We start from the raw sequence: 19,035 nt of genomic DNA on the forward strand, positions 1-19,035 counted from the left end.
ACCAGATGGCTTCACAGATGAATTCTATCAAACATTTAGAGAAGAGGTAACACCCATCCTTCTCAAACTCTTCCAAGAAATTGCAGAGGAAGGAACTCCCCCATCACCCTGATACCAAAACCAGACAAAGATACTACAAAAAAAGAAAGCTACAGACCAATATCACTGATGAATATAGACGCAAAAATCCACAACAAAATACTAGCAAACAGAATCCAACAGCACATTAAAAGGATCATACACCATGATGAAGTGGGATTTAACCCAGGGATGCAAGGATTCTTCAATATACGCAAATCAATCAATGTGATACACCATACCAACAAACTGAAGAATATCATCTCAATAGATGCAGAAAAAGCTGTTGACAAAATTCAACACCCATTTATGATAAAAACTCTCCAGAAAGTGGGCATAGAGGGAACCTACCTCAACATAATAAAGGCCATATATGACAAACCCACAGCAGACATCATTCTCAATGGTGAAAAACTGAAAGCATTTCCTCTAAGATCAGGAACAGGACAAGGATGTCCACTCCTACCACTGTTATTCAACATAGTTTTGGAGATCCTAGCCACGGCAATCAGAGAAGAAAAAGAAATAAAAGGAATACAAATTGGAAAAGAAGAAATAAAACCGTCACTGTTTGCAGATGACACGATAGTATACATAGAGAAAAAATGCCACCAGAAAACTACTAGACCTAATCAGTGAATTTGGTAAAGTTTCAGGGTACAAAATTAATGCACAGAAATCTCTTGCATTCCTATATACTAATGATGAAAAATCTGAAAGAGAAATTAAGGAAACACTCCCATTTACCATTGCAACAAAAAGAATAAAATACCTAGGATAAACCTACCTAGGGAGACAAAAGACCTGTATGCAGAAAACTATAAGACTGATGAAAGAAATTAAAGATGATACCAACAGATGGAGAGATATACCATGTTTTTGGATTGGAAGAATCAATATTGTGAAAATGACTATACTACCCAAAGCAATCTAACAAATTCAATGCAATCCCTATCAAATTACCAGTGGCAGTTTTTACGGAACTAGAACAAAAAATCTTAAAATTTGTATGGAGACAGAAAAGATCCTGAATAGCCAAAGCGGTCTTGAGGGGAAAAAACGGAGCTGGAGGAATCAGACTCCCTGACTTCAGATTATACTACAAAGCTACAGTAATCAAGACAAAATGGTACTGGCACAAAAATAGAAACATAGATCAATGCAACAAGATAGAAAGCCCAGAGATAAACCCATGCACCTATGGTCAACTAATCTATGACAAAGGAGGCAAGGATATAGAATGGAGAAAAGACAGTCTCTTCAATAAGTGGTGCTGGGAAAACTGGACAGCTACATGTAAAAGAATGAAATTAGAACACTCTGTAACACCATACACAAAAATAAACTCAAAATGGATTCGAGACCTAAATGTTAAGACCGGACACTATAAAACTCTTAGAGGAAAACATAGGAAGAACACTCTTTGACATAAATCACAGCAAGATCTTTTTTGATCCGCCTCCTAGAGTAATGGAAATAAAAACAAAAATAAATAAATGGGACCTAATGAAACTTAAAAGCTTTTGCACAGCAAAGGAAACCATAACGACGAAAAGACAACCCTCAGAATGGGAGAAAATATTTGCAATGAAGCAACTGACAAAGGATTCATCTTCAAAATATACAAACAGCTTGGGCAGCTCAATATCAAAAAAAACAACCAAATTGAGAAGACCTAAATAGACATTTCTTCAAAGAAGACATACCAATGGCCAAGAGGCACATGAAAAGATGCTCATCATCACTAATTATTAGAGAAATGCAGATCAAAACTGTAATGAGGTATCACCTCACACCAGTCAGAATGGGTGTCATCAGAAAATCTAAAAACAATAATTTCTGGAGAGGATGTGGAGAAAAGGGAACCCTCCTACACTTTTGGTGGGAATGTAAATTGATACAGCTGCTATGGAGAACAGTATGGAGGTTCATTACAAAACTAAAAATAGAACTACCATATGACCCAGCAGTCCCACTACTGGGCATACACCCTGAGAAAACCATAATTCAAAAAGACACATGTACCCCAGTGTTCTTTGCAGCCCTATTTACAATAGCCAGGACATGGAAGCAACCTAAATGTCCATCAACAGAGGAATGGATAAAGATGTGGTGGTACATGTAATTGAGTTGGCCAAAAAGTTCATTCAGGTTTTTCTGTAAGATGTTATCAAGCCTGAACGAACTTTTTGGCCAACCCAGTACAATGGAGTATTAGCCATAAAAAGGAACGAAACTGGGTCATTTGTAGAGATGTGGATAGACCTAGAGACTCATACAGAGTGAAGTTAGTCAGAAAGAGAAAAACAAATATATTAACACATATATGTGGAATCTAGAAAAATGGTACAGATGAACCTATTTGTAGGGCAGGAATAGAGACGCAGACATAGAGAATGGAGATGTGGACACAGAGGGGGAAGGGGAGGGTGGGACGAATTGGGAGATTAGGTTTGACGTAAACACACTACCATGTGTAAAATAGCTAGTGGGAACCTGCTGCATAGCACAGGGAACTCAGCTCGGTGCTCTGTGATGACCTAGATGGGTGGGATTGGGGGTGGGGGGTGGGAGGGAGGTCCAAGAGGGAGGGGATATATGTATACATATAGCTGATTCACTTCATTGTACAGCAGAAACTAACACAACATTGTAAAGCAATTATACTCCAATTTAAAACAATAGTGTATTTCCTCCAGCTTCTGTTGATAATATTTGACACGGCCACAGTGCACTTAATAAGACCAGGAAATTAACTTTGCTGAAGCACTGTCGAATGAACTACAGACCTTGTTTGAATTCTGCCAGTGTTCCCACTGGCATCGTTTTCCTGGTCCCAGGATCCAGTCCAGAACCCACGTTGCACTTGGTTGTTGCGTCTCTTCCTTAGTCTCTTCCAGGGGGTGACGGTTCCTGGGTCCTTCCTTGTCTTTTGTGGCCACTTTTGAAGGGTGGCTTGTTTGGTCGGTTTGTCTGTCCGTGTCCCGCAGCATGTGTTTGCCTGAAGTCTTCTCGACGTTAGGTTCAGGTTGTACGTTTTGGCAGGAACACCACGGAGGTGATCTTGTACATTAGATCCTGGGTACCTGCTGTCGATCAGTCTGCTTATTTGGCAGATTTCTCTCTGGTCAAGTTATTCTTTTCCTCTTTGTGTAAATATCCTGTGTGGAGATACTGTGAGACTGTGCCAATATCCTGATATCCAACACACCCCGCCCACTGATTTTATCTTCATCCCTGGTCTTTGCTGCAGCAGTTATCACGAGGTGTTTGCCCAGTCGGTCCATCTTTTTAAGTGTCAGCTCTGCTGCCTGGGAGGCGGGGAAGGTCATCAGGGTGCCTTCATTACCCGACTGTGAAAAAAGCAGGTCACCACATAGTCTTTCTCCAGTTCAAAGGAGCGAGCTTCCCTTGCTAGCCAAGTGTTTCAGTTTTAAAGGAAGGGGAGTTGATTTTTTTCCAGTGTCTTTTTCTCTAAGTTTTAACCTGGTGAATGCCCTTCCTAATTAGGAGCTGTGCCGACTCACCCTTCACTGGTCACTGCACCGTGTTCCTCTGGTGTGTGTGCCTGTGAGAAACTGCCCACACGTCCCTGTACAGTTTTTTGCCTCTGTATTCAAAGGCGAAAGTGGGCTATGCTTTTTTTTTTTTTGTATATCCAGTTTTTATATTAGGGTAATACTAGCCTTGCAGGATAAATTGGAAGGCTTTTCATCGTTTTCCGTTGGTCTGGACCAACTTAATCAACAGGAAGTATCTGTTTTTTTGTTTGTTTGTTTTTTTCCGGTACGCGGGCCTCTCACTGTTGCGGCCTCTCCCGTTGCGGAGCACAGGCTCCGGACGTGCAGGCTCAGTGGCCATGGCTTATGGGCCCAGCCGCTCCGCGACATGTGGGATCTTCCCGGACCAGGGCACGAACCCGTGTCCCCCGCATCGGCAGGCGGACTCTCAACCACTGCGCCACCAGGGAAGCCCCAGAAGTATCTGTTTTAATAGATCTTGTCGGACCAGCCCTTTGGGTGGCCTTCCTTGGTCACGGCCCTGGTCAGGATTCCCAGGACCCTTGAGCCCCTGTAGGCAGTTTGCCTGTGTCTCCTATCCGTCTGGAGTTTCAAATGCATCAGGAGGAAGCGTACAGATTTTTTTGTGGGGTGATTTAGAATGATCTCTGCATCTAGAATCATACCCTTTTCTCATTGTGGTTTGTTAGATGTATTTTCCCCCTTTGCTCTCTATCAGAGTTTTTAATATTTTTTCAGAAAGCTAGCTCTTAATTTATCAAGTCTGGTTATATTTTTTTGTTTGATATTTTATTATTTTCCCTTAATCTTCACTTTCAAAATTCTGCGTACCTTTTGTGTGTGTCGTTTATTTGGCTTCTTTTCCTGGGTCCGTATTTCACGTACTTTCAGTCTTCTTTCCTAACAGGCGCATTTAAGGCCCCAAACTTCACTTTTGCTTGGCTCCTCTTTCCCCCATCAGCAGCTCCCGCGGGCCTGACCTTTGACATGCACACAGAATCCAGCAGCTACACACGGCGTCTGCGGCCCCCGGCCCGGCCGCCGCCTCTCCTCCCACCCAAATTGTCGCGACAGCTCCCTAGCGGGTCTTCCGCCTCCACAGCAGCCCGAGTGAGTCACTTCCCCACGGATGCTGATCCTCAGGTTAGAACAAGCTTTCAGGCTTGGGAAACGTTTTGGGATTCCCTCTGTCTTCTCAACAACAGATACAAGAACCATTACATATATAGGTGTCCATGGGGGTGGGGGGCTTGCTGGCCACTTGAGCCCTGGGGCTCTAGCCCAGGAGGTGGCGGGAGCTGATGGCAGGTGGTCCGGAGCAGAGGCTCCCTCTGGACGAGGGTCAGAGTTTACAGGCTCAGTCCTTTGAATCCATCTTTAAACACTGAGGCTGCTCCTGCTGTGTGTCTTTTGTCCCCAGAGCCCCTGAATTGGGTCAGAACCTTGCTGTGAAGCCCCTCCAGGGCCACTCTGCTCCCAAGGTGAAAGACTTCTTCCCTGGTCTGTGTCCTAAACCGTGTCCAGCCTTGGCCCGGCCCAGCACACGAGAGGTTCTGCAGTGAGGTGAAGTGACGGTATTAATATATTCCAATAATAAATACATGAGAAACTCAGAATAAAAAGCCAGCGACATGGAGAGGACCTGAGCTTAACTGTAAGCCCTCGCCCATTATCACAGTCCCAGGGAAAAGTTACAGATCAGGTTTAAGTTCTGTGTCATATTCAAGTCTAAAGGAGTTAAAGTCTGAAATCAGACCCCGTGGCCGGACGAGCTCAGAAGCTGCCCTCCCTGGTTTCTCACTCAGCTGCTCTCGGTGGAGGGGAGTCTGCCTGGTGGAATAGGTTCTTTCAGAGCCCAGGCCTGGCTCTGTCACACACAGGTCCACTTGGGCCCCTCAGGGCCTCAGACACTGCATCGTTCTCTCGCGCCTCAGTGAGGAGACCGGGCAGCCTTGGACACAGGTATCCCAGGCAGCAGGACACCGAGGACACCGGCAGAGCCCGGGGAAGTCTGAGCAAAGCTGGTGGTCAGGGATGACCTTGCCTTGAGCCTCCCTGTCGTGCAGGATGGGCGACTTCAGAGCTTCAGCTAGGGCGAGAATTTAACCTCCCAGCAAGGGGTTAATTTTGGTCCTAGGCATTTACCATCCTAATGTCCGTTTGCACAGAAGCTGCCCCTGTTCTTAGGTCTGCGGTTTGGAATTGGGGACTCCCCTTTGGGGACAGGTGCCCTCACTTTCCTGTGAGGGGGCACTTTCCATCCTGGGCCACAGGGCCTGTCGCCCAGTGTCTCTTACTCTGGAGTCCTGGTCCCCGGATGCCTGCTGCATAGAGCGGGTGTCTCCCTCCAAGGCCTGAACCACCGTAGAGCCAAGCAGAGACCGGCAGTTGGGAGGGACTTGGGCCCAGGGAGAAGCCTCAAGATTCCAGTCAGGGTTGCTGTTCTGCGGCCTCTGTGACCCTGAATGTGGCATGGAGTCAGGTGGTGGTTCTGATGTGCCCACCTGGGCCTGGCCCTCATGCTCTGAGAAATCCAAAGGGCCTGGAATGCACCCTGTTTCTGACAACTGAGTATTTCCCCAGCCAAGGTACTTAGGAGATGCCGTTCCTTGAGCCCTGGTCTCTGCTCTCCACGCCCCCTCGAGCTAGATCCTTACCCCAGTGGTGGTGCCCCCCTGGGCTGGGCTGAGCTCTCTGGGGAGCTGGGGGCCAGGAAGCAATCGGACTCTGTAGAACGGACAGAGCTGCCCTAGCGCCATGCGTCCCCCAGGGCCACACTCCCACGGGGACCAAACTCCTCCAGCCCCATGGCCCTAGCCTCACCACCTGCTTATTTTGAGCCCCCGATTCCACATGTTTGCTTGATTTCTTGGTCCCCAGCCTGTCACTCGATGTTGGGGTCCCCATCAGTAACCCCTCTCCCCTGCGTGCCCAGGCTCAGAACAGGTTGAAAGGAGAACAGAGAGGAAGCCTGGGCGGTGAGGATGCATCCTGACAGCAGAGGGAGCCGCCTTTGGTGGAGAGCTTAGATGGGCGGGCCTGAGGCTCAGTGTCTGGTGCGGGTGTCCAGGACCATCTGCGGAGGTGGGCCGAGCCCCAGCTGGGTCCCAGCTGCGCAGGGCCGGCCCTGGAGAACAGAGAACACTTGTGTGCAGGGTCTTCTGCTCTCCCCAGTTTTCTTCAAAAGCATCTTCTTCAGTTTCGTTTTCTGCTATTCCCCCCCCGCCCCCCACCTTTTGTTCATATACTCCCCCCCGCCCCCAGCCCCTTGGCCCATATACCACATGGACAGTGGTAGGAGTGATAGCAGTGATAGGGACCAGGTTTCCTGCATGCTGACTGCTGGGCTCTGGGCCTGGTGCCCTGCCTGTACTAACTCACGTGCACCCTCCTTGTGGTGACCGGCCTGCTGTAATCCTGCAACAGACTGGGGCACAGAGAGGCAGGGCAGGGCTTCTCGTTGGGTGGTGGCAGGCAGTCAGCCTTTGCAGGTAAATGGGGCGCTCTGGTTTGGGGCTGGTAGAGCCCTTGGACCCTGCAGGGTTGGCCCCAGTGGGGAGTCTTCCTGCTGGAAACATGTGGGACTTATATTTAAGAGTGACTTGGTTATGTGATCACTGGAGCCTAGATGTAGTTTTGTAGATATGTTTCTGTCTTTTAAGATTATTTAAAACAATGTTTTTATTTTCCCTGGCCAATGTAATTTTTCTTGGGGGCTTTCCTCTTTGATGTGGACTGGAAAAGAATGTTACCATTTTAAGATCTCTCAAAACATGTCTTTGGATTTGTTGTCCGTACAAATGGAAATTCAGATAATAGTTCTGTTCTTAACTGAAGAAAAACAGGAAAAGAAAATAAATTTCTTGCTACTTGGAATGATAAACACGGTGAAGCATATGCCGTATATCCTGACAACAGAAATTCAAGGTCGGAAATAATTCCTTTCCTCCTGAGTCTGCCTTCAGCTTCCCCGAGGAGTGCAGGAGCTGAAATCTGCTCCTAATTGTAGCCTGCAATTAAACACATGATTTCATCCCAGCTGATGTCTTTTTAGCTCTTCTGACATGCATAACAGGAAAGCCCTGTAGATTTGAGCGGCCACTTTAATCTGCTGGGAGGTCACAGCAAGTCACTGTTATCTGAGCACGACTGGCTGCCCAGTGGGAACTAGATTCTTCTTGCCTCTAAAAAGGGCACACAGCTCGTCTTCTCTCGGTTTCCAGGGCTACTGTCTGTGCCTGTTCTGCTGAGACCCTCTGTGAGGTCAAGGGTCATCGGAGCGAGTGCCAGCAGGTGGGGCGGAGTCGAGCTGGTGGGAGTCCCTTGCTGCTGCAGCGGGTCTGGTATCCAGAGCCCCGGAGCCGAGCTGCTCTGAGGAGGGAGCTGGAGGGGCTCCTGGTTCAGGCCCGTCCTGGGCTGCTCTTCTCCTCGGCCTGTCCCCCAGAGATTGGCCTGTCCTCCGGAGGTCGGCCTGTCTCCTTGGAGGTCGGCCTGTCTGCCCAGGGGTCAGCCATCTCCCCGGAGGCCAGCCTATCTCCCCAGGGGTCAGCCTGTCTCCCAGGGGTCGGCCTGTCCCCCCAGGGGTTGGCCTGTCCCCCAGGGGTTGGCCTGTCTCCCCAGAGGTCGGCTCTCTCCCCGGAGGTGAGCCTGTCCTCCAGAGGTCGTCCACCCCATGAAGCGAGGGCTCCCTGCCCAGGGGAGCGTGGGGAGCACCAGAATGAAACAGGTTTCCCTCCTCCAGGTCCTGAGAGCCCATCCTTGCTGCGGTGCATGGTGACCCCCAGGGCCGGCATGCAGGCGTGGTCCCCGAGTGTGATGCTGAGAGCAGACCCTGATCCTGCACAGGCACGTGCCGGCCGCGGCCCTGAGTGCTTCTGTGCTCGGCCTCCTTGAACTTTCACCATGACCCAGGGCTTCTCATTGGTCTCCCTGTGGTGCAGGTGGGATGCCGAGGCCTCGGAGCTGGTTGGGGGCTGTGTCCAAGTCTTGTTGCCCTTCACATCCTGAAGCCGGTGGAGCCTCCTCCAGGGAGCCCCTCTGATTCCCTCCTCATCCCCTAAGGGGGGACTCTGACCTCCAGGGTCGGGATTCCTCAGGGTTGAATGGTGCCGCATCATCACCACCCTGCACCCACCTGTCGCCTGTGAGACCCTGGGCATGAGTGCCGGGCTGTCCGCGCCCCTGAGCTGAGCAGGGTCTTCTGGTCTCCAGCAGTGAGCCTGGCACTTCATTGCTGTGAGTTAATCTTCAGCGGGGCATGGATCTCGCCCTCCCTCTACTCCTTCATGGTGGGAGGTAGCAGAAGGGCTCACACTGTCTTTACGCTGTGGACCCGGCACCTTCTCCCTGCTGGGTTGATCAGGAACGGTGTGCAGTCACTCGAGCAGGTGTCCGCATGTGTCATCGGCTGCGTTTGGACCCAGTGCACATCAGAAGTTCTCGGGTGGATGGAGGCAGCGTTCGGATGATTGCGCGGCACCAGCTCTCAGAGCGTGTGCTGGGCTTTCTTTACAGACGTCGTTTGTGAAGAACGTCGTTCAGCATTCGGGGGTTGATTAGATACTGTTTGATTGATTGGACACAGTTGGCGTGGGTTTGGGTTAGAAGGTTCGGAATAGGACATGGAGAGGCGCTCATTTCTGGGGCGGTCCGTGGCCACTTTGAGGATGCACCCCGGGAAGCAGGATGGCTCTGCAGCCTCGCTGGGGTGTCCCCTCTGTTCTCTGGCCTGTGGGACCTTCTGTAGGTTGACCTGCCTTTTGGCCTCTCGGTGAGGGACCCCCCTCCGCGTCTCACACAGAGGGGCCCGCCGGCCGCTCACAGGGCCGTGTAGGAGGTTGTTCTGGGGGAGCCTCCTAAGCTCTTTGCCTACTGTGTTTGCTTTGTTTAAAAACGTTCGTTAGGAAACATGCAGAGAACAGACACCGGGGGCTCACTGGCCAGGCAGTCTCGTGCTTCACGTGTCTCTCAACTGCCCTGCCCCCCCGCCCGTGTGGAGGTCGCTACCGCCCTGCCTTTGTTGTTCGTCTTCCTGCCGTGTTTCTTCATGCATCTCTCTCCACAAGTGATAGAATTTGTTTTGGTGTTTGAACATACCATCTAAATGGTGTTGCACTGATGTGTCCTCGCCACTGTTTAAAGATCACATTGTGGGTTTGAGATTTGCTGCGTTGACAGGTGTGGCCGCTGAATGGTATTCTGTGGGAGAATTCAGGCAGAGATTCTGCATTGGTTCCCCTCCAGGACAGTCACACTGGGTCCACTTTCTCTCTTATAAACACGGCCAGAGTGAACACCCTTGGCTATCTCCTTTTGGATAAGAGATTCTAGAGCAGACGCCCCAAAGTGGAATTCCAGGTTTGTAGGGTTTGTTCAGCTTGAACTTGACCTCCACAGTGGTTGTACACTTTACTTTCTCAGTGTCTCACAGGCCTGTTAACCCACGTGTTCCCTGACCCTGCCCTCTTGCCAGGTCTGCAGAGCCTGCGGAGGCCCTCTGCCGTGTGGTTTTGTGTTTTCCTTACTCGGGGGCGCAGAGGGGGGAGTTGGGCGGTCCTGCTCCCGGGTTTCTGATTACACTGATCGAGGTTAGCTTTAATCTGAGGTCTCCAACTCTTGTGACCGTTGGAATTGCTCTTACAGACGGCAAGTTCGGTGCCTACATGCAAGTTCACATTCAGAACGATGGGCCTGTGACCATTGAACTGGAATCTCCGGCTCCTGGTGCTGCTACCTCCGACCCAAAGCAGGTAAGCCCAGAGTCAAGGGTCGGGTCTGTCTCCTGGGAGCCGCTAACATCTTTTGACCCTGATTTATTTCCTGGAGCACTTCTGAGTCTGAGGTGGAGAAAACGCCTCATCGTAGTAACCTAGAGTTTATTCGCTACATCCCTTCCCGAGAACGCACCTGTCGCCCCGCGTCTCCGTGCTGCGGCCTTGCCTCCACCTGACTCCATTCCAGAGCCCAGTCCTCCTCCAGGCTGGTCCTGGGCGAGGTGCCTGGGCGTCCACAGGCCGCTGGGTGGCAGCAGAGGAGCGGCACGGCTCCCCTCGGCCGGACCCGGTTCCCGAGTGTGGAATGGTTGCGTGGAGTGGGTTTATCCCAGGTGTGGGTAGATGTGCCACCTGAGGGTCTTCGTAAATCTTTATTTTTCTAAAGCAACGTCTGACCTGGATTTGCTGCCAACTCTGTAAGCTTTCAGAAAAAATTTAATTAAACTAGAGAAAGGAAATCTGTGCTAGTCCTTGTGAGCTGTGTGCTTCTCATAGGTGCTTAGCACTTCTGAAGGCTTTAATTAATGCAGCTGCTCTGTGGCCTTTGAGAGGCAGGAGGGCAGGAGGAGTGAGAGCTGGGGGCGGGCAGCCCTGTTCTCCCCCTGCCCCCGCCTTCTGGGACACCGAAGTGGAAGGATGCAGGGGTGGTGGGGAGTATTGTGTAAACGTAAAGCTCTGTGACCTGTTCAAAGTCATCATTTCCAAGGGGAACAGACCTTTTCTTTTATGTTACTGATCCTTTGGATTGATAGAGAAGCAGGAACACATCTGGCGCAGTAGTGCTGGGCTTGAAAGGTGATAATTGAGGTTCCTGGAATTACTGATAACATGAAAGAAAATCACAAGTGAAAAGTCCACATGAAAAATTAAACTTTTTATTTTGATGTAACTTGAGACTTACAGGCAAGTTGAAAAGAGTCAGAGTTTCCATACGCCCTTTACCCGGTATCCCCTAAATATCCCGTTTTATGTAATCAGTCTGCTCATCAAAATGTTGACATTAATATTGATACAATACTGTTGGCGACGCTACAACCTTACTTAAGTTTCACTAGTTTTCTCTAGCGTCCTTCATCTGTTTCAGGATAATCTGGGATCCCATGTGGTATTTATGGCCTTTCCCGGTCCTCGTGGCTTTGGTCTGCTGCTTCTGTAGAATGTTCCTCGGTTTCCTTCCCTGTGGTTACACTGAGGTTGTGCATTTGACAGGTTCCTCTTTACCTTGTTTCGCAGGATACCGGCCTCTCCCGGTTTCCTCTTGCCCCTTGGCTGTTCTCCCTCTGCTTTTATTTGATCACTGTTTCGTTGTTTTGATTTATTATTCTGCTTCAACTGTATTTGGAGAGAAAATTTAGTCAAGTTTTTTTCATTCTAAATATTTTTCTAGCAGTGATAGAATAATACATGAAATCTTTAGGCTCTTCAACCTTCTTGAGCAAGCACCCCCTCTTCTTTACCATAAAGAAAAAGACAACTTTTTTTTTTTTTTTTTTTTTTTTGTGGTACACGGGCCTCTCACTGTTGTGGCCTCTCCCGTTGCGGAGCACAGGCTCCGGATGTGCAGGCTCAGCGGCCATGGCTCATGGGCCACCTCCGCGGCATGTGGGATCCTCCCAGACCGGGGCACGAACCCGTGTCCCCTGCATCGGCAGGAGGACTCTCAAACAATGTGCCACCAGGGAAGCCCCTAGAGACAACATTTTTTAAATTTATTAACAGGCCATGCTAACTTGTTACAGTAAGAAAGTTAGTTTCGTTAGTTCTGAATCTTTTAGGAGCTTTCCCTTCAAATGCAGGAGTTGTCCTGAGTCAGTTTCAATTACTTGTTCTAGTTAATGGACTCCAGAAGCCTCAGACCCTATAAACTGCCCAGACCTCTGTCCCCGAGCTGTCAGGAGGTACTGGTAGGCAGGCACAGGGGGCTCTGGGGTGGCCTGTCTGCCTTCCCCCTTTCAGTAAGAACAGGCTTCCTCTTCGGGCTTATAGCTGAGTTGTTCACTTTTGTGTTGTGTTTTAAAAATACAGGTTCTTTAAACCTGAACAAATGAACAATGCGTGTGTGAGCTTTTTTTTTTCCTAATTGAAGTATAGTTGATTTGCAATGTTGTGTTAGTTTCTGCCATACAGAAGAGTGATTCAGTTATACATATATCTATTCTTTGTCATATTCTTTTCCATTATGGTTCATTATAGGATATTGAATATAGCTCCCTGCTCTACAGTAGGTCCTTTTGTGTGTGTGTGTGTGTGTGTGTGTGTGTGTGTGTATTTAGGCATCAGGTGTCTTTTTAGTGTGTGACAGTGTGTTGGCCGGGGAGGAAGTGACGTGACCCGGTCCCTGCTCCGGGGACAGATTCAGGGCAGCATAAACCGGGAAGGTTCTTGACAGTGACGGGGGTAAAGGACAGTGTCCGACAACTTGGGACACATCACAAGGACACCACTTCATGCTCCGCCTTAAACCCCTCAGTGCCTTCCAGAGACATCTGGGTTCCAACCTGAACCACGTGCCTGGCTGCTGTGGCTCATGGCCTGATCTGCACTAGCCCCCTCAAGACCCCCACTTCCCCTGCCTCTGGACTCTGGTCTCAGCGTTTGTCTCCTCCTCGGAGGGTATCCTCTGACCCCTCAACCCCAGTGAGCCCCCGTCAGCCACTCGTCCCGTTGCTCTGAGTCTTTTTCACTGCCTGGGGCTGAGCCTGGGGTGCACTTTGTTCTGGAGTCGTGTGTCCTGGGCCCGTGAGCTGTGTGTCTGTGAATGTCCTTCTGGCACTGCCGTCGGCACAGAGCTGGCCTGGCCTCCCAGGGGACTGGTGGTTTTGCTGACCTTTAAGGATGTGAGGTGGGGGGAGGAGGCATTCTCAGTTGTTGTTTCCAAACTTGCACTTGAAATAGGGCTAAATTCCTGTTTTTAAGAGTCCCAGAGCTCTATTTATGGGTCATGCAGCTACTGCTGGTGAAGACTGGGCTTGTAAAGGCAGCTCGTTGTGTGCCTGCCTTAACCAGGTCTCTGCTCGGGTCTGGAAGTGGCAGCCCCTGCACATTTCCCATGGCTGCATGGGCACCACACCCAGCGCAGTAGGGGCTGCAGTGTGGGTCCCCTGATGTTCCCGACGGAGAGAAAGTGGAAGAAGATGGGTAGTGCTCGCTCTGAGGGACATCCCTCAAAGAACAGGGGGTAGAAGCAGTAGCAGAGCCACCAGACAGAAGACAGAGGCTGTCTTCCCCATTGCACTTTTGTGGAAGAACATGGTTCTGGTAGGAACATCCTGATTATAACCTAGAGAAGATCGCTAGTGCGTGAGTTCTTCTGTGGGTGGCTAGATACAGGGAAATTTCAACACCCTTGCCAGCCCGGCCTGTGGGGAGAAGCTTACTGTTGCTCTTGTTTTCATCTTAATTGCTTTCCCTTGGTGGGGGGTGTTTTCCTGAGTCTCACATGGTTGGGATTGCACGTGGTGAGAGCAGGTGGGGGCTCCCCCCCTCCCCCGCCCAGGAGGGCATTTCAGTAATTGGAGGGCTCTTTCCTGGGGCCCAGGGCTCACCTGGTTCACAGTGTTGCCATTAAGTATTTATATTTTCACTGATTTAGTGGGCTTGTAAACCTCACTAAATGAAAGGCTGGAATGAGCTGAAAAAAATGAACTTTCAAATACACATCCTTGAATTGGCTCATGAGTTTATTGACAGATCTCTGGGATAAGTTGACCAGTGAAGAATGGTGCCAGAGCTTTTCATTTCATGCTTCTCTGATTATCACCCTCACCTCGCCTGTAACTTTCTCTGCACTCGTCTTATCAGCAAGCACCCATCCCTTTGCCCTGAAACCTTGGGACGTCGAGATTGAGACACTGGTGGCTTCTGTAGGGTCAGGAGGAAATGTGTGGGCTAGAGAGGGGGTGCGGAGGGAGCGCCGGTCAGCCTCATTTACCCGTACTTTTCAGTAACACGTGCTGCAGAATCCAGAAGGTGAAGCAGAGGACAGGCCAGGACACAGGTGGCAGCCCCCCTGCAGGTGCACAAAGGTGGATCTGAGTTACCGCACAGTTCAGTATGAGCGACGGTCTAACGAGAAGTGTTCTGAATATAAGAAAGAGTTATACTGATGCCCGTACGTTTGCATTTCTTCATGGAAGAACGTTTATTTAAACGTACGTATTCCCTTTTTCGTCCTGTTTTAGGCTTGAACTCTGGTGCGAACTCCCCGGTCTCTGTTGGTGTCAGTGTGAGGTTTTGCGTGGCCTGAGCCAGGCCACAGAGCAAGCTTCTGGGTCTGGTTGCCACAGTGGCACTGGATCCTGTCCTTCACTCCAGTCGCTGGTTCATTGTGTCACATTGATTTATTGGACAAATGTTGACTGAGGGTCCTGCCTTGTTTATACTGAAGTGTTACTAAGACAAAAGCGGGAACTTAGCAAGAGCTTCATCACAGAGTTTTTGTTGCTGCTCGTGTTCATCTTTGTCACCGTTTCACCGTGGGTGTGCTGGTGACCTTGGGTCCCGGGACCTCACCTTGTACGGAAGCCTTCCCAATGGGGCAGTGCTGGCACCTGCCAGACCGCTGGGGCTGTGGGCATCACTGCTGGTTTTCTCATCCTTTCGGCGCGAACATCCACTTTCCTGCATAACCATCTGGCCAAGGGTCGGGTTTGGAGGCTGGGGGGCTTCTCTGCTCGAGCAGCCAGGGCCCCTGCTGAGTGCCATCAGTGCACGGGTGCCCATGCCCGGGGCATGTGTGTCTGGCTGGTCGGAAGGGTTGGGAGCCTCATAGAAGTTTCCACCCAGGCTGGCTTCTTCTGAGTTGGGGAGCTGCAAGGGCTTGCTTTTGTTTTAGCATTTTAATTTGTTTTTATATAGATGGTTGTCCTAACTCAGTATATACCATAGAGTTAAAAAGAAGCCTTTCCAAGAGATACATGACTGGCTCTGCCTGGAGACCCATTGATTGATTGATCAGTCGCCAGAACTTCATCTTTGCTTCTTCAATCCATAATGGGTCACCAAAATTGTGAAAACTGAAAAGAGTTTGTTTCCTGCTATTGGAATATGGCTGGTAAATTAAAAACTGCAATCTTCTCCTCTTCCACCTTTGATACATGCAACATTTCTTAATCTCCAACTAGAGAAAAATATCTGTTTTGCCTTAAATAACTCTCTCAGGGCACTAATGGGTTAGTACATTTAAAGCTTACGGGTTTTGTTTGTTCCTGTGTATGTGTTTTGGGCAGATGCTTAGTTATTTTAATCTTCTAATCTCATTTGGGGATGTGCTAGAAAGACAAAACTCCTTACGTTACTGAGTTGGCCTACTGAAGATTAACTAGCATCTTTCTTTATTCCCAAGGGAGGGAGGTAAAGTTTATCCTGCCAGGGATTATACATTGAGCACAGCAGTAATGTAATCATCCAGACTCAGAATTATCGTTGGGAATTCTTAGCTTTTTAGCTAAGTTATTAGGAGCTTCATAGTCTCGGGTAGCTGTAGAAAAATGTTCGGCCAGTCAGCGGTATTTTGTAGAAAGCCTTGTTCAAACATCTGCGTTTCTAACAGAGAGAGAAGAATGATCTGGAAATGAAGAAAATAAAAAGTGAAGCTCTTCCTATAATTTTTTAAAAAGGGCTGCAATAAATAAAACCCTTCACCACCCAGAGGTGTTTTGCCAACATCTGTCAGCCTGACTGACCAAGGGTTTATCTTTTTTTTAACCTGATTGCTCTTTAAGATAAGGTCAGGATGGGAGGGTGGGGTGTGAATTGGGTCACGTGGGCTTTTAGGGGTTCATGAACCACCCTGGGCTCACCCAGGTTTTCTTAGTGCCTGTGCACGCCAGTGCTTTTGCTGGGAGGTTCCAGGGCTTTCATCAGACCCTCCGAAGGCCCCAAGGAAGTGAAGATGCTTGGGGGGTGCTGGGAGCAGTTGGGTTCAGGGATTACTGTTCTCTGTCCACCAGAGTCACTCAGGACCACCCACTGTAAGCGCCGAGGGTTTGTATTAAAGGGAGGAGTCTTGGACACCACCCCACCCCACCCTCCGCCCCCAGGTTTTCTGAATCCGAGTTCCTGGCGTGTATGGACGTGGAAGGCAGAAGAGTAGCAGGTTTGTGTGTTTAACCAGTTCTTCCTGTGCCCTCCAAGGACACTGATGTAAAAGAACTGTTGGGCCGGAGGCAACTGGACAGTCGGACGTTGCCATTTTAATCTGCTCCAGGCGTTGGTCTCTTCTGGACCACGCTTCATCCCCAGCTGAAATGTCTAAAAATACTTTACAACCTGTGTTACTGCAGCTGCCAGGAAGCAGGCTGGCTGGGCTTGATTATTGAGGTCACATATGAGGCCGTTGGCATTCATCACTGCCCCTCAGTACCCATCCCCCACCCGCCCAGCGGTGATGGAAATATTCCCAGGGCACGGGGCCTTCTCGACGCAATTACAGATGTGTCAGGAAAAGTCGATAGAGCGACAGCAGCTCAGCACGTTAGTGACGTATGACAGGCCCTCTGCTGAGCGGCACTGAGGCCTGAGCTAGTGGAATAACTTGTTTCTTAAGAGAAATGAACCCGAAGTGTGGGCGAGATTGTAGTGCTGTAGCCTCTTAGAGTTTTTAGTTGAAAAGCAATTTATAGTTCTCTTGGTTTTTTGGGTACCAGACATGGAATGCCTTACTCACTGGTCGGCTTGTTGATTGGACTAGAATAAAAACCGGGGATGACCAGCACCTCAGTCTTTGCTTGGAGAATTGCAGTTTAGTGAAATGCATGATGTCGAGGCTTCATGGGCAGTTGACTAATCACTTTTGTTTAAACACACGTGGGACATTGTTAAACGTTCATCTTTTATGGTGCATTACTTGTTGGGTTTATGGTAAAGGCTTTTCGCATTGAGCTGTAGGACTCGTTTCCTGCAGGTTATTCACTGTTTCTTGAATATTGTGTTTCTGTTCATCCCCCTGAAATGAATTCCCTCTCTCTTTACCTGTTGCTGTCTTCCCCATCTTTAAGGTCTGTTTCAGACAGTGCTTCATCCAAGGTGCTCACCTCAGTGCCATCCAGGCAAGGCCTTCCTGCCTTTGAGCCCTCACTGCGTGGTGTGGTCCACGGACTGAATACCCGCCATGTTTCCCCTTTCTTAGTTTGTTTGTTCATTTCTCCATCTATCCTTCCACCCTTGTGTCCATCCATCTGTCCAGTCCCCTACCTACCACCCACTCATCTGTCCACCCAGCAGGTATTCACAGGGTGCGCGCTGCTGCTGGCCTTGCATCGCGAACAGCGCTGGGCAAAGTTGTGCCCTCATGGTGCTTGCATTCTAATTCTAGTGCGAAACATACACAAGCAAGTATAATTTAAAACTGTAATATTATAAAGAAATCAAAGCTGGGAGAAGTGTAGAGAGGGCTGCTGGGAGGGGCCCCCTCAGGCACAGGAGCTGGGGGTGGGGATGCTGAGCTGGGGGGCCGCTACGTGGAGATGGGGAGGAGTGTGCTGGACGGAGGGGCTGGCGGGTGCAGAGCCCCGGGGAGTGGTAGGGGGAGGTCGGGGGTGCAGGGAGAGAGTGGACACGAAGGCAGAGCCATGACCCCAGCCTCATGGCCAGGGTGAGTAGTGTGGGTTTTAGTGGCAGCGAGCTGGAGGGTTACTAGAGGGTTACGTGTGTGGGTGTGTGTGTGTGTGTGTTCACAGAGCTGGCTGACACTGGATTGTAGAGCTGGCCGGGGCAGAGGTGGCGGGGGGCACTTAGGAGGTCCTACAGCAGGTGGCCAAGAGCTGTGGACAGGATCTGGATGCCCCTGGAGGGTCTTGGCTGCCCTGGTGCTCTGCTACCCCCAGCGGAGCTTCCCTAGAAAAGACTCGTGTTGGAAATCTTTTATCCCGTGGTGTGAGCGTCAGGACACTCTGCAAAGTCCAGCCCCCACTGGTCACTACAGGAAGGACCCTATTCCTGCCTTCTGTGCAGGACGGTGAGGGGATTCCGAGCTTCTTTGAGGTTAAGGTTAAGATCAGACATTTCGACATCAAGGGGTGTGACACTTGCCCTGGTCCTGAGTGACCCAGGGCACAGGCTGGATGCTAAACCAGAACCTCTTTTTGATGCGGTTCAAAAAGAGCAGATTTTAGGGATTCAGTTCCCTGTCTTCAGGTCAGCGTGATGCTTCTCTAGGGCCCAGCTCTCCCCTTAATGCAAAAAACTTTAATTATAAGGAGAAATTGTGAAAATCCCAAGAATCAACATTTATATTGAATTTGATTTATATGTACCATTTTAGCTTATATTGTCAGGGCAGTTTCTAAGCATTCAGAGCTTGTCAGGGAAAAGAAAGGGTTTATTTTTGGAAGAGTGTGTCCCCTGGTGTTCACCGCTCTTAGGAATTATGGGGAGTAATTGTCAGGAGGGCGCAGCAGCTCCAGGGCTGGAGGAGGCTGGCGGCAGATCCAGAATCTCACAGCGGCTGCTTTTGCCTGCCTCGTTCCCCAGCCTTCATTACTTTTGTCAGTATGAAACACAGAAGAATAGCTCTTCCATGAAGATTCTTCACACAAAATGTATTCCTTTGACGACTTTCCATAGAATGTGAAGTCAGTTTCTTTTTCCATTTTTAACTGTGAAAGTGCAGTCTGCAGCTTCCGTTTCTGTGGGACAGGAAGAGCTAATTTGTGGCCTTGTTT

The 19,035-nt window shown here is 49.7% G+C and overlaps 1 protein-coding gene across 1 annotated transcript in view; it reads left to right on the forward strand.

Annotated features, from left to right (window-relative positions):
- Positions 1-19,035, forward strand: part of DTD1 (D-aminoacyl-tRNA deacylase 1) — a 108,972-nt gene that overhangs the window by 15,758 nt on the left and 74,179 nt on the right. The window contains exon 4 of the mRNA XM_082669601.1: positions 10,242-10,348. Coding sequence (XP_082525727.1) covers positions 10,242-10,348 — 107 coding nt within the window. The remainder of the gene's footprint in view (positions 1-10,241; positions 10,349-19,035) is intronic.

The sequence above is a fragment of the Grampus griseus genome (genome assembly GCF_964374135.1).
Source record: "Grampus griseus genome assembly, chromosome: 14".
Classification (NCBI taxonomy): domain Eukaryota; kingdom Metazoa; phylum Chordata; class Mammalia; order Artiodactyla; family Delphinidae; genus Grampus; species Grampus griseus.